The sequence below is a fragment of the Mastigoproctus giganteus genome, chromosome 9, assembly GCF_048544385.1.
Source record: "Mastigoproctus giganteus isolate SK-2022 chromosome 9, ASM4854438v1, whole genome shotgun sequence".
Lineage (NCBI taxonomy): Eukaryota > Metazoa > Arthropoda > Arachnida > Uropygi > Thelyphonidae > Mastigoproctus > Mastigoproctus giganteus.
Window position 1 is genome coordinate 82,569,408 of NC_143583.1, and position 16,765 is coordinate 82,586,172.

General features: G+C 36.3%; 1 protein-coding gene across 2 annotated transcripts in view; it reads left to right on the forward strand.

Annotated features, from left to right (window-relative positions):
* The window catches only part of LOC150080498 (ras-related protein Rab-11B-like), a 100,275-nt gene that overhangs the window by 54,610 nt on the left and 28,900 nt on the right, over window positions 1-16,765 (forward strand). For both annotated transcript variants that reach the window (XM_090381977.1, XM_090381978.1), the window contains exon 2: window positions 4,638-4,833. In XM_090381977.1, the coding sequence (XP_090238103.1) occupies window positions 4,638-4,833 (196 nt within the window). The remainder of the gene's footprint in view (window positions 1-4,637; window positions 4,834-16,765) is intronic.

Here is a 16,765-nt window from a genome sequence, read left to right on the forward strand (position 1 = left end):
ATTTCGGTGAATTTTGGAGACATTGGCAAAGTGTGCCTTATTGGTCAATTGTGTCAACAGACAAATAATACACATTTTAATAGTAGTCCAAAATGTTTGAAATAAATCATTATGATTATTTGTACCTGACCTGAGCCCGAATATCGTTTGTGCTGCCCAGCCTGGGCCGACCTCTAATATGTACTGACATGCCTAAAAATGTAAACACTACTTATATTAACAAAATAAGAGACAGCTGCTTGTTGGCTTAAAACTATAGGGCAGTGGTGTCCAACCTACAGCCCGTGAATAATTTTTATATGGCCCGCGTGGAAAGTGGACTAAAACACATTTTAGAGTAGGCCACTGCTTGTACACGCAGTGGTGTTGATTTCGACCATATGAAACGTGTACATATGTACATTTAAATACAGTTATAAAAAAAATATTGTATTGCGTTAAAAATGTTCTGAAAGAGGAAGGTCGATTTGGAGTGTCGTGTTTTTAATCAAAAGCGGATTGAAGACTATTTCTTCATTGAGTACGACGAAAAAGCAGTGTGTTTGGTGAGTGAGGAGACTCAGTTTTTAAAGAATATAATTTAAAACGACACTGTGATTCAGTAAATATTATTGTGAACTGTACTTAATAAAATTTTGAAATATTTTCAAATTTAGGTGTATCATTATATTTATTTATTCACCTTAATACTGAAAAGCAGTGATCCTTTTCAGGTTGTAAATTTTCTAAATAAGCATTTTAAAAGCAAAGGTGAGGTATTTAAAAAAAAAAATTTGTATTTATAATTTTAAAAAAAATCTTAAAAAAAATAAATCACTGACATAGATTAGCTGCACATAAGTGTTGGAAATTTGCATTTTTAAAAATTTTTTTTTTTATAAATATATACATATAGCCTGAAAATAAAAAACAGTAACATGAAATTAGAAACTTCCTTTTACACGTAACAAGATATGGAAAAAGGAACACACTAATTTTTATCGGATCACTCAATGCGGCCCACAAAACAAATCTATCTTTGAATATGGCTCCTGTTCGGGGAAAAGGTTGGACACCACTGCTATAGGGTGTCCAAAAAATCTAGAACCAGTGGGAAAGCTGTTTAATATTGTAATTATTATTTATATATGTAAAAATAAGTTCGGTGAAACACAAGCTGTTGCTCTTGACATCTCAAAGGCTTTTGATCGTATTTGGCATAAGTCTTCTAAACAAGCTTCCATCTTATGGTTTGCCAACTGTTTTTTGTAATTGGTTATCCAGTTTTCTCTCTGATTGCTCACTGAGGGTGATGGTAGATGGCTCTGTCTTCTAACTTCTCCACTAGTGCTGGTGTCCCCAAAGGTTTGGTTCTTTCCCCCACTCTTTTCCTCTTGTATATTAATGACCTTCAATTGATCGGAAATCCTATCCATAGTTTTGCCAACGATAGCACATTGCATTCCACTTTCCAGTTTGGGATGCCTTGCCCTGCTCAATCAGCTTCAACTTCTCTAATATCCACTACCAATTTCTTAAATGCTGATCTACAGGTAATTCTCCAGTAGGGCTGAGACAGCTTAGTTGATTTCAATCCTTCTAAAACTCAGTCCTGTCTTATATCTCACAAAAAAGATTCTTCTGCTGCTATGCTTATCTTTGGTGACACTCCGATTTCTAGGCAAAATGTTATCTCTTTTGGGGATTACCCTGACTCCTAATCTCTCTTGGCACAAGCACATTACAAATATTGCTTCCTCTGCATCTAAAAAACTTGGTTTTCGCTTTCGCTCTCGGCGATTTATACAGAGTGGACAGCAAACAGCTGTTAACTCTGTATAAATCACAAATCCGCCCTAACATGGAATATTGTTCCCACATCTGGGGCCGTGCCCCCAAAACCTCTCTCAGGGTTCTAGATTCCATTCAGAAGAGGGCAATTACGTTAATTAATGACTCCTCTCTAACAGAATCTCTCTACTCTCTGTCTCATAGACTTATTGTTTCTGTCGCATGCCTTTTCTACAGATATTTCCATGGGCACTGTTCTTCTGAATTGGCATCTATAATTTCCGCTATCTCTTTCAAAACAGTCCGAACACGTCGCCACCAGCCAACATCCATTTACTGTCCAACTTCAAACTCGCAGAACCAAGTTTTCGTCTTCCTCGTTTATTCATTCAACTGCCGTTTTCTGGAACAACCTTCCTTCTTACGTATTTCCTGAAAATTACAGTCTACAGAAGTTCAAGTCTAATGTCAACAAATATCTTCTTTCGTCTTCTCAACCTCCAACCCAAGCACGGTACTAAGTACTATAGGTTCTAATACCTCTCATGTTTGAGGTTTTCGTAAAAAAATGTTATTTGCAGCAGCTTAGAATTTTTTTAAACATTCTTAATTAACCAATAATTGATTTTTCATTATAATTATTAATTTTAAATTACCTGCATTTTTTTAAAGTAAAGGTAACATAACGTAGATGCCACAGTCACCTGTACATATTTAAATAAATAAATTCATTTTGTTTTAATAATTTTTTGGCTACAACACCTACTTATATGTACAGGAAACTATTGAAACATTAAAGGCTGTATATATGGACTATTTCAGCATAATTTCCTGAAATAGTGAAAGGTGTAGCATCCTGAAGAGATACCGTTTCACATATATCAGCCAGTTACCACTAATTTAAGTTTAAAACCTTAGTTTCAATTATAACATCATAAGTATAAGTGTATACATTAATGTTAAATAGAATTTTAATTAGAAATAAAATTTTAATTGTAAGTATAAGATTTTGGTAAATATACAGACAACCATTTCTGAATGCAGAAATCTACCATATCCAGGGCCATTACTAACACGGACGGGAAATTGTGTTCCTGGATAACATGAGCACCAGCTTTATAGAATTTTTTTTTTTTTTTTTTTCCTCCAGTCATATACTTTCTATTTTCCTACAACTAAAATTCTTCCACACTCTGAGCTATTAGTGTAATACGAGGGTGGGGGTGTTTATTTTTATCCTATTTACCTTCCTAACTTTGCCTCCCATTAGCTAAACAGCCAAACAGTGACTTTTAACTATATATATATTTTTTTTGTGAGTAATCGTGTCACTATATCTAGAAGAGGATATTGAGAATGTACTGTGGGGATGTGAAAGTTGAATGCGGTTGGAGATGAGCTTAATTATCATTCATAAAGAAAATTTGTATTGCATTTGGGATGCCTCCATAGCCAGGTGGGCAGGAGCAGCAGTGCATAGCACATGCTTCTTGATTAAACCTGGGTTTGAGCCCGTGACCACCAAATACCGAGGATGCAGAAAGGTTAGGGAATGACCACCGCATATCCCCGGAGCAGTATGGCTTTAGTTGCTAATGCTCCTAAAAACCAAATAAGAAACATTTCATTTGGCAATAGCAAAAGCATCTAAAGAAATTCAGAGGTGGGGGTCTGTTGCTGCAGGACATTAATTAATTTATCTTAAGTGTTTCAGAGAATCATTGTGAAAATTTGTTCAAGTTCCAAGAAATCTGTCAAATGCACAGCTACAGAATTGAGGATTCCAAATAGTACTGTATATAATGTTATTCAAAGTGAAATTTCATCCATAAAGACTTCAACTGCTTCTTCTGTTGCAAGTTAATAGATGTGTTGAAATGTCAGGTGGTTTCTGCCCTGCACTGGAGAAGATCCAAACTTATTATAGGGCATTTTCTTTTCTGAAAAAAAATCAAACTGAACATCCATTACTTGTTCTGAGGAGAATCCACACTGGTTACTTTCAAAATCAGCAACAAGCTGTACAATTGATAGTATAGTGTAGCATTGAGGATTCTTATGTCATTAGGCCTTTTTATTTTAATGGTACAGTTATGGGAAGGTTATTTTATCATGCTGGAAGATTACTTAATGCTTGTATTTGATAAACTTAGAGCCTGTACTACTTAGTTTATGTAAGGCTGTGCCTCCATATGCACTTCCTGTCCATAACTGGCTGGAGGCGCTTCCGTAGCCAGGTGGGAAGGAGCAGCAGTGCGTAGCACATGCTTCTTGATTAGACCGGGGTTTGAGCCTGTCACCACCAAATACAGAAAGGTCAGGGAATGACCACTGCATATTCACGGAGCAATATGGCCTTAGTTGCTAATGCTCCTAAAAACCAAATAACAAACAACAAACAAACATAACTGGCTGGATAAGTATTTAACAGATGGATGGATTGATCAAAGAGGACCTGTGGAATGGATCATTGAATCTAAACTATATGGATTTTGCTGTCTGTGGTTATTTGAAGTTGTCTTTACAGGATGAAGATTTTGAAGTAACAAATTGAAGCAAAAGTTGCATCTATCTGCCCAGGAACATTAGAAACTACATGCAGTTTTGGTTATAAACATTCTTTAATGTTCAAGGACTGCATTTCAAATAGATACTCTAAACCACACTGGTTATTTAGTACATGTCCTGTGATTCCAAACTTTTTGGACGTGCTGTATATTGAAATTACATTTTTTATATATATATATATATAATTATATTCATGCTGTGCTTATAAATCAAATTAAAATTATGTATAATAGTTTCTGCTGCTAATTTGTTACTTATTGAGTTATTTTTGTGTATTTATTTTTTTCTTATGAATTCAGTTGTTCTGATTGGTGATTCAGGAGTGGGGAAAAGTAACCTCCTTTCACGTTTCACAAGAAATGAATTTAATTTAGAAAGTAAAAGTACAATAGGAGTTGAATTTGCTACCCGAAGTATTCAGGTAGATGGTAAGACTATTAAGGCCCAAATTTGGGATACTGCTGGACAGGAAAGGTACAGGGCCATAACCAGTGCGTAAGTATATGAGTTTTTGTGGCAAATAGTAAAATATTTAGAAATTTATTACTTTATATTACACTCAAGCTTTGATATTTTTGGGGGTTTTGGGAGAAATTACAATTTCTTAATTTGAAAATATGAATTCTTGATTGCCTCCTCGTCAATAAACCTTTTTGTTTTTGAGAACACAAAGGTTTATTGGAAACCTATGGTTGTGAGAAAAGGCCTTCACCTCGTATCCATCAAGTATAAAAATAGGCATCATTACGACTAGGTTTAATTCTCAATTAGTGTGTTGGCAAACTTCATTCATCAAAAAAAATTAAATTTAAAAATTAAAATACCTATTAAAGTGACATGACGTCAGTATGAATTTTATTATCCTTTGTCATTGGTTTGCTTTATTAGTATTAGCAATGGCCACATGGTGCAAGGAAGCATATGGCTTATGCTGCGCCAGCAAAAAAAAAAAAATTAAATAAATAATAATAATTAATAAATAAGAGAAGAGGAAATGGACAACGTAAGTATTTCCCTCCTTCCTTAGGTAATTATTCAGCTGACCTTTGAATTTTCCCAAACTGTCGGCATCTACCACCCATGTAGGCAACTTATTCCAGAATTTTATAACTCACTGGCTAAAATAAAACTTCCTGCAATCCAGTTTAAACATCTCTCCCCGTAACTTGAAATTATGGCCCCTTGTTCTAGAATCATTTATAACCATGAAAATGAAAATTTTGTCCTCATTCATTTTGCTTATACCTCTCAGAGCCTTAAACACCTCAGTCAAGTCTCCTCTAAGGTGCCTAGTTTCCAAGTGCTCTGCAACTCACATATTTGAAGTCTTTCCTCATATGGATGCCCCTTTTGCCGATCTCACCAGGCGAGTTACCCATCTCTGGACTCTTTCAAGAAGCACAATGTCTTCTTTCTTTAGGTGCGGTCTCCATACCTGAACACAGTATTACAAGTGTGGTCTTAACATTTGATCTTCATCCTTTTTCTAGAAGAAGTTCCATAAAAATAATAAAATCACATGATACCTATTCTCAATAATTTTATTCAAGTGTCGAAAAATGAGAATTTAAAATTAGTATCTCTAGCACCCAGTTGTTGAAGTATGCTGGCTTTTTGATTTCATGGTGATTGCTTATAATGGCATTAGCCATTGCAGTGTGTTCTTCTCCCTCTACCTATGGTGAAGGCATACACAAATGTAAAAGGTGATATAATTGCAAAGCAGACATGCATGTCTAAAGCATGCGTGAGGTGGGGTGGGAGATATTTTTAAAAATCAAACATTTTTAATATAAAAATTATTTTTCAGTTCATTTTATGATAAAAGTGATCAAGTTTTGAATTATTTCTTGCTGATTTTTAAGTCATAATTTTTTCTGGGTGCAACTGCTTATTAAAAAAAAATATATTGGCACTTTGCTAGACTGTCAAAAAAAAAAAAAAAAGAGACAATCTACATGTCAACTGCAAGTGAGTCAGTGTCTTTGAGAACCTAGTTTGAAAAACATTGGTAACCCTATAGCAAATTTCACTCCAGCTTCTGCATCCCTGGTTACAACTTCTGTTATTATCACAAACAACTGCCAAAGTAATCAACAACATCAGCACTTCAACTACTCTGGCACTTCAGCAACCTTTGCTAAGATGTGACTACAGAGTAGGAAGAAAGCTTTGTATACAGGTACACTAGCTTTCAACAGATAATGTAGCTCTTGAAGTGAAGAAGCAAGACCACAAGGTACTCAGTATTTGATGGTAGTGGTTGTGCCAAATAGCTGTTGTGAACGGTGCATTTATAGTCTTGGATTATGTCTTGGATTTTTATTTTTGGTGCTAGTATTAGTAGTGATAAATGATGCAAGGAAGCAAGCTTATACAGCATCAGCAAAAAAAACATACCTGCCTAATCTGTCTATCCCCTCTGATAATTTAGTCTAATTCTTCCCTAAATTTATTCAAACTACCTACTTTTACAACACCAGATAAAGATTGTTCCAACAGTCAATCACTCTGGCTGTAAGCAAATTTTTGCACATTATCCTGCAACTATCCTTTTTTGATTTAAGTTTGACCCTTTGTGTGTTGTTTGAGTGATTTGTGTATTCAGTAAACTGATAACAATGAGAAAAACAATGACTTATGTGCAAACTGAAAATATTTTGTTTCTGAGCATCCACCATATTGGCCACTGATTTGTCCAGTTATTGCATGGCAGCAAGCATAATATCCAATGCATCAGCTGTAGTATATATATATATATTAGGCTATGCAATATGCATAATAAAAATAAAAATAAAAAATTTCCAGATTTTCCTTGATCCAGTTTTAATGAAATTTAGGATTTATTGAGAAATCCTCAGAGTAAAACATGAAGAAAATGCAATAATTCAAATGGGAGTTGATTTATTACATGTGGATAGAAATGGTGGAGACTTGCACTTTAAGCGTATATGCTAGTGCACGTAAAAATAGAAAAATTTTGGCGTAAATGGTACTAAAGATTTATATCTTTACTGGAATATTAGTAGAACTAGCTATATAGTGCAAAGAATCCACAAGCTTGTGCTGCACTGGCCAAAAAAAAAAAAGTAAATAAGAAAATGCAAATTATGTGCTTCCCTCCTCGTATAGGTAACCATCCAGTTGACTTTTGAATTTCTTTAAACTGCCCACCTTGAATACCTGCACAGGCAACTTGTTACAGTAATCAACAAGTTGCTGGCCAAAAGAAAACTTCCCACAATCTAGTCTAAGTCTCTTCCACTGTAATTGAGTTCATGGCTCATAGTTCTGGAATTCTTTATAGCACTTAAAATACCACCTTCATTCATTTTGCTAACCCCCTCTCAGAGACATATATACCTCAGTCATGTCCTCTCTAAGGTTCCTGGTTGCCAAGCTCTGTAGCCCACAAAATCAAAGCCTTCCTTACACAGTTGCATTTTGATGATCTCACTATGCAAGTTGCCTGTCATTGGATCCTTTCAAGAAGCAGAACATTTTTGACATGAAGTCCCCATACTTAGCATTAGCAAGGGCACATGATGCAAGAAAGCAAGCTTATATCATCATCATCATCAGCCATTTTCAATCCACTGCAGGATGAAGGCCTCTCCAGCAACTTTCCAGTTCCTTCTGTTTTGAGCACTGGCCATCCATTTACTACCCACAAACTCATGAATTTCATCTATCCATCTTCGCCTTTGTCTTCCAGGTTTTCTTCTAGCTCCTCTTGGATACCATTCTGTTATTTTCTTAGTCCATCTGTCATCATGTCTTCGAGCTATGTGTCCTGCCCAAGACCATTTTAGTTCTTTAGTTTTGATCAGAATGTCCTTTACTTGAGTTTGTTGCCTAATCCATGTGTTTCTCTTCTTATCTAACAGTCTGATTCCCAATATGATTCGTTCCATTCTTCGCTGTGTAGTTCTCAGCTTCTCTTCCATTCTTTTGGTGAGTGCCCAAGTTTCACTTCCATAAGTCATGGTGGGGAGTATACATGGATTCATTATTTTACGTTTCAGACAAACTGGGATATTGCTCTTCAGTATGTGACTATATTTCCTGAATGCTATCCATCCAAAATTTATTCTTCTCTTGACTTCCAGTCATTTATCATTATTACAGCTAATGACTTGTCCTAGATAAGTATATGACTCCACCTTTTCAATTACTGCTCCTTCAATCATTATTTCCCTTTCTGTGGCATACTTGTTCATCATTACTTTTGTTTTAGCCATATTCATCTTTAGTCCAAAATCCTTACTAGCTGTGCATAACTGATTAAGATTTTCCTCTAATTCGTTGGGATCGTGGCTAATGACCACAATGTCATCTGCAAATCGTAAATGGTTTAGGTACTCTCCGTTCACATTGACTCCTTTCTGCGACCAGTCTAATCTTCTGAAAGCTTCCTCAAGGGCAGCAGTAAACAGCTTCGGAGATATTGTGTCTCCTTGTCGAACTCCTTTCTCAATTTTAAATTTCCTACTGTCTTTGTCTAGTCTAATAAAGGAGGTAGCACTCTCATATTTTCTTCAAAATCATAATATATGGGGTATCAATGCCTTGTCTTTCCAGTGCCCGAAACATTGCCTTATGCTGTATGGAGTCAAATGCCTTTTCATAATCCACAAATGCCAGGCATAATGGTGTTTTATATTCATTAGCTGCGATATTACATGAAGGTGATCCATAGTTGAGAATCCTGTCCTAAAGCCAGCTTGCTCTTTCGGTTGATTCTCATCAAGTATTCTTTCTAATCTGTTAGTAATGACCCTTGTGAACAACTTGTAGATGTGGGATAGCAAGCTAATTGGTCTATAATTTCCAATTTCTGATTTATCTCCTTTCTTATGCAGCAAAACTATGATTGCATTATTCCACTGCTTAGGTGTCACACCTTTTCTAATGCACTTTGTGAAGAGCCTTGCCAGTTTTTGTGTTATGTCTCTTCCTCCCAATTTTAACAACTCTACAGTAACTTCATCTTCCCCCGGGGCTTTCTGATTCTTCATTTTCTTCAATGCATGTTCTACCTCATCAGGAAGAATATTGGGTATGTCGTATGTGTTGCTACTTTGCAATCCATCATCCCCACTGCTGGCATCATTCCCCTGCTCCTTGTATAATTCTCTATAGTAGTCTTCTGCTATTTGAATTATGCCTTCTCTGCTGTTTATAAGTGCACCATCGCTGTTCTTCAGTTTCAGTATCATTTGTCTTTCTGTATTACTGCTCATGGCTGCTGATTTAATTCCTTTGTTTTCCCTTAATGCTTGTTCTACTTTTCTTGTGTTAAATCTTCTTATGTCCTCTCTGAGTCTCTTTCTAATGGCTTTGCATAACTCAGTATACTCAATTTTCTCCCTGTCAGTGTTTTTCTTGTTTTTCATTTGTCGTCTTCGGTTCATCATGACAAGTGTTTCTTGACTAATTTTTTCTTCTTTGGATTTCTTTTTCCCTATAGGTTTCTTGGGCTTTATCACTTTCAAAAAGTTGTAATATTCCTTGTCGATATCTTGGTCCTGAGCAGTCTGCAGAAGCTCATACTTGTTCCTAAGTTCCAGTACATACTGCTTTTTCTCCTCTTCTGTTATCTCAAAGACCTTTGTATTATTTACTCGAGTCATTTTTTTCCTTTCCTACATCTATATCAAGGGTACATCTTACCATTCTGTGATCACTTCCAACATTTACCTTATTCAGGACAGTAACATCATTCACAATATATCTTCTGTTAGTGAGGATGAAGTCGATTTCATTAGTAGTTAATCCATTTGGACTCTTCCATGTCCACTTTCTGTTCACCCTTTTCTTGAAAAAAGTGTTCATTACTGACAATCCTTGAGATTCTGCAAATTCCACAAGTCTTTCACCTCTTATTTCTTTCACCAATTCCAAAATTTCCTATTGTTCCCTTTTCTGCGCTGTTTTGTCTTTTTCCAACCTTAGCATTGAAGTCTCCCATAATAATAGTGTAGTGGGTTTTATGCTCATCTAGAAGACTCAATTTCGGTATACATTTCTTCAACCTCTTCATTATCATGGCTCGATGTTGGTGCATAAATCATTATAATATTTAGCTTGTATCTCTTAGAAATCTTGAGTATTAGTCTTGACACTCTTGGTGATGTACTTTTGAATTCCAAAATGTTGTTTTTAAAATCTTTATGGACCAGAAACCCAACTCCACCTTCACTCCTTTCACTGTTTCCATTGGTGTACAGCAGATTTCCACTTGATAAACTTATAAGTGATTCATTTCTTCTTCTTGTTTCAGCCAAACCGATGATATTCCAATTCACATTTTCCAATTCCTTTTCCAGCTCTAATATCCTGTCTTCACCAATGAGTGTTCTTACGTTATAACAGGCCAAGTTCAGTTTCCGTGCATGGCAGCCTGGTCGTACCCAGAGATTCTTAGCACCCTCTGCTTCCACTCTGATCCTCTCGCTGCCATAAGAGGGAGAGTGAAAGCTGCTGGGGACTGAGGGCCATTTGTTTCGTTGTGCTTTCATGTGCTGGAGGGTTTGGTCTTTTCCTCTTCACGCTGACCAGGCGTCTTGAAGCTTATATAGCATCAGCCAAAAAAAACGCACACACCCCCTTTTCATTTCAACCATCCACTCTCTCCAAATGTTTGTCTAGTTCTGCCTTGCATCTATTTAATCTGCAACTTCTACAACGACAGGTGGAAGATTGTTCCAACAATCAACCACCGGCTGGCTAAAGGCAAACTTTCACACATCTATTCTACAACTGTCTTTCCTCAATTTGAATTTATGTCCTCTTAGGCAATTGTTCTGAACAAGAGGAAGAATCCTATCAGTATTGAGCATGCTCAAACCATTCAAAGCTTTATACACCTCAATCAGATCACCTTGCAGGTGCCTAGTCTCCAGACACTGTAATTTGCAAAACTTAAGCCTTTCTTCATAAGAGCAACCTTTGTTCCATTCACTAATCTTGTTGCCCTTCTCTGTACTCATTCCAACAGCTCTACATCCCTATTAAAATTAGGCCTCCAGACCTGTATACAGTACTGAATGTGTGGCCTGACCCTTATACAAGGGGATAATCACCTCCTTATCCCTGCTAGAAAAATTCTTGTATATCATTGACACGACACCATGAGCTACTCTAGCAGACCTTCTGCTCACTTCATATCTGCCTGCACAATAACCCACAGGTCTTTTCACTCTCTACTGTTGTCAGTGTAGTACCACACAGATGATATGGTACTGTGGGGTTACTGTTTCCCATATTCAGTACTTTATATTTGTCAATGTTAAACTTCAGTTGCCACCTCTCAGCTCATCTGTTCAACTTTTCCAGATCCTTTTGCAGCAGCATACTGTCATTAGTGTCATTAACAACACTGCCACCCACAAACTTGGACATTAAGCCTAATATACAATCATCAATATCATTAATGAAAACAGCAATGGACCCAACACTCTGAACCCTGGGGTCTCCACTAATAACATTATTCCACGAAGAGTGGTGTCCATTGATTACTACTGTTTCTTCTCCCTCTCAGCCATCAGCTATCCCTTTACCCATAGCAACAATTTTCCTCCAATGCCACACTGCCCTAATTTGTGCAGCAGTCTTCCATGTGCAACAGTATCAAAAGCCTTTCTAAGATCCAAGTATATTATATCAAAATTATTCTTTGCATCCAGTTCCTTTGTGACTACATCATAGTATCCAATCAAATTGGTCAGACAAGACTTCCCCTTAACAAACCCATGCTGTGTCCAAGCTATAACTGAAGTCTTGTCTAGATGATCCTGCAATGCTTCTTTAATCAGTACCTCCATTAATTTCCTTGGAACAGAAGTTAAACTAACAGGTCTGTAATTACCTGTCTCCCTTTGATCCTCCTTTGGGGATTGGGGTCACATTTGCACATTTCCAGTCCATGGGTACCTCACTTGAGCCCAAGGAAGCTCTCATAATTGTGGCTAAGGGTTTGTTTACTTCCTTTGCTGCTTTCTTTAATATAACTGGATAGATTCCATCCACCCCAGATCCCTTTCTTATGTTTATCTTCTACAATTTCTCCTCCACTTTACTCTCAGTTATTACAAGATTATCTAGCTTACTGCCAGGGTTTAATACACCTCTGGCATTCCCCTCCCTGAATAACTCCTCATGTGTGAATGTAGATGCAAAATATTCATTTAGTTTGTTAGCTACCTGAGCAGGATCATCAACAGTTGAACCATCAATATCATGTGGACCAATCTGATTCATCACCTTCCTTCTAGAGTTTACATAAGTAAAGAACTCTTTGCTGTTTTTCTTTGCATCCTTTGGCAAAGATTTCTCGTAATCTGACTTTGTCTGCCTAACCTCCTTTGTGACTTGGTTACAGACCAACTTATATCTATCATAGGCTTCTGTGTCACCTGTTAATTTATATGTATCCCATGCATTTTTCTTCTCTGCCATGTGTCCAGTTAGTTCATCTGACATCCATTTAGGCCTAAATCTTGAACAATATTTCTTAGTTGGTGTGAAAAGCCTAGTAACTTCCAAGATTATTTCTTTGAATGCTTCCCATTTTTAATTTACTATTGGTAACATTATCAGTTGGTCTCACCGTATAGAATTTAAAAACTGTCTAATACCCCTGTAGTCACCTTTACGAAAGCAAAAGCTCCTCCCTTTATCCTTCATGGTAGTTACATCTTTAAGTAATTCCCACATCAGTACATTGTGATCACTGTTGCCCAGTTGTTCCTTTATCTGCAAATTCTTAATGCACGATAATCACTTCTGATAATCAGATCAAGAGTATTACTCTCTCTTGTTGCCTCTCCAACATGTTGCTGTAGAAAACAGTCATCCAATAAATCCACAAGTCTTCCTAGTGTGCAAGTGACCAACCCACAGTCAATATCTGGAAAGTTAAAATCCCCCTTTATAAGACTTTCTAATTTATTGGCCCACTCTATTTCTCTGCACAATTGCTCATTATACTCATCAGATTCATCAGGCCTATAATACACACCTACTTTCATTTTTCCTTTCCCAGGGCTTATGTCACACCAAACAGACTCAACATTGCATTTTCCACCAACATCAATTGGATGCACTTCCTTAGATTTTGTTTTCTTAACTAACACCATAACTCCTCCTCCCTTCCTGTCCTGTGTATCCTTTCTGTACACATTGTACTCCCCAAATTCCAGTTCTGCACTGCTTATGTCTGTGTGACATCACATCTCTGATATCCCAACAATATCTGCCTTTGATGTCTTGACTAGCACTTTCAGCTCATCAAATTTATTAACTATACTCCTAACATCAGTGTACATGCAAGTATACATGCACCTCTTTCTACTCTTAGTTACCCTAACACAGCCCGTGTATTTACTTGTTCCACTATGACTCCCAGCAGTCTTGGAAATCCCCATTTCCTTGCTTTCCAGGCTGCTGCTCAATTGCATTTCAATAGAAGCAGTGCAAGAATCACTTTCACCTCTGCCAGCAGCTACTGTTAATCTATTAGTTCATGTATCGACCCACCTAACTCTGCATCGATAGCATCAGCAAATATTCTTGCACCCTTTCTATTTAAGTGTATCCCATCCCTGTAGCACAGACAAGCACAGACCAGGCTGAGAAAAATTCTACCTCTTGAGCCTTGCACAGTCTCCCCAGGGCCGAATTGATCAACAAGGCTCTCATCATATACTCCCTCCTATCGTGTCTGGGCAGAATTGCAGACACTTTCAAATTCAACCCTAACTCACGGTTTTTTTTTTTTTTTTTTTTTCAACATTGAAAGTATAAACATTAAAATAAAATTTTTTTAAACATACAAAAACCAAAATGTATAGGCTAAGATACTAGGCTACTAACACTTAAGTTGTTAAGTACTTTCCATAGCATTGCGATACCTGTATCCACTCCAAATGTTTTGGAGTTAATCTCCTATCATCTGCTAATATTTGCTTGTGAACAGAGAAGGACCTCTCAACATCACAAGATGTGATCGGGGCAACATTAAACTCCTTAATGACATCGGGAGCTAGAGGAAGTCCCTCAATGGCCCTACCCTCAAAAACTTTGGAAATTTTGCATATGGTAGGATAAGCCGGGTTTCTAGCGAAAACTGCATCTAGTTTATTAACTATTTTCTCTCTGATCTCCCCTGGAACGTGTTTCATCTTGTCCTCTGGTTTTTGAAAGATTGCTATAGCTGTAACTAGAGGCATATCTTTCACCTCCAGTTTAGTAGTCGAGGATGATAGGGAAGATAAATTACTGTCAACATAAGCAACATTATGGGATACCTTCTGCTTAGCAAAAATTCCCTGTGCTTCAGATATAGATTTAGCTTCTTCAGGTACCAAGTTTTCAATTACCTGTAATTAAAATAAAATGATGCATGGCTTTAAATACCATGTGTTTAAGTTTTATTTAAAACGGTAACTAACCTCCTTCATTGCTGTAAAATGTTGGCCATAATATGACACAGCATCGAGCTAGGTCCCCATCATGTGATTACTGGCTTGGGTGGAAGTGGCAGATCAGGGTGTATTTCTTTTAAGAGCTGTACTCTTGAGGGTGCCTTAAGGAAGATCTTTTTAGTTAGTGATATCAGCTTGTCAACATCTTTAAATTCTGAATGCACTTGTTCTGCTATACGGTGGAGACCATGGGCCAAACAAATAAGTTGTATCATGCTCGAAAAAATATCTACAATGCTTTTCCGGCTTTGAGCATGTTGGCTGCTGAATCTGTTAATAAAAGAAGAAAACGATCAGCTTTTACACCGTCCAGCCACAAAATACCCAAAACGAATAAGCAATTGTATATTAATTTAATTTATCATTTTATAAATTATACATTTATAATTTTAAATAATAAGTAAAAATACAAATATTATTTTTTATTTTAACCGTGTAAACTCCCATTCCAAAGTAGCAGTGATCAGTTGATGAGAGATACGGTACTTACCAAGAGAATCATTAAGAAATCTTGCAAAATTTGCATGATTAGTTTTTATCCAGACCCTCTGATGCAAGTAGATACGATTTAGATGGTCCGTCTGAATCAAGCTTTCCGACAAAATTAGCTACATATCTGCCTTCACAATCCATGGTTTCATCAACTGAACCCCCACACACACACACACAGCTGCTTCCAGTATCTTCTCGAATATTGTTTAGACATGCAAGTAAGTAAATAAATAAACTAATTAAAATATTGCCTACACAGTGTTCAGTCTTTGATCATATAATTAATAATTTAATAAAATCAGTGAGGGCGTACAGATTTATTGCAGTCTTCGAGGTAATTTTTTCGTAACGTTGATTCGTCAGGAATTTTTTGGGAGCAGTATTTTTCCAAGAAGCTTTTGAATACTGGATTGTTCACTTTGTTCCAAGGTATGTTTGCAGCAACCATTGCTTGGTATAAATCGGCAAAGAATGGATCTGGTGTTTTTTGGGTTTCTGCAGTAAATAGCTGCTGTGTAGTATGCACCCCTGAAATTCTCCTTCTCCTTAGGTTTTCTTCATGCAAAGTAGTAATGTTATGCTGTTGTAATTGGGATACTTTCATGCATGGAACCTTAAAGTATTTATTTAAGATTATTTATAAAAATTATAATTATTTTCTGATTTATATGAAAAATTGTATGAAAAAACTAATATGCATGAGCATTAAATTTGGAATGTCCATATATTGAAGCATCCAGAAATAAAAATTATGATAGATCTATTACCAGGTAATTAATTAATTTACATACCTCTTTATTGCACGTGTTGCAATATATTATTTTTCCATCTGTTTGAACGTATGTGTCTTTAGACTCTTCTTTAACCACAGAAATCAGTTTTCTAAAAAGCTCAATTTTAGCTTCATTTCACCAACAGCTGAAGTTTCTACTGTATAAAATAAGTTGAATGAATAATATGCTGAACTCAGTATAAGGCAAAACTACTGTAAAGTTTTAAATTATACCTAAAATTGTGCTAATGGTCATTGTGAGTGACTAACCAGCCAATCAAAATAACTTTGGGATTTAGCCGCTCATGTCCGCCCACACTGGAATGTGAAACGATTAAACATAAATTCCCACAGTTTTTAGAAATATATTTTAAATCAATTTGATAAATAATTTGTCAATTATCGTAAGGCAAAATATGAAAATTATGTCGACAAGTATAAAATATGCTATTAAATATGATAGTTCATATATTTTTTTTGAAATAATGACCTAATGTGTAAAATATGATGAAATATGAAATTACAAAGACACTTCTTTAGGATCCTCAGACCATGTACCATCAGCTCATTAAGTTTCTTGCCTTTATCTAAATGAAAAATGAATATGATAATACATAAAAATCCTAGCCCTGATATAGGGTGTTTCTAAATTACACTGACAGAATTATAGGGGGTG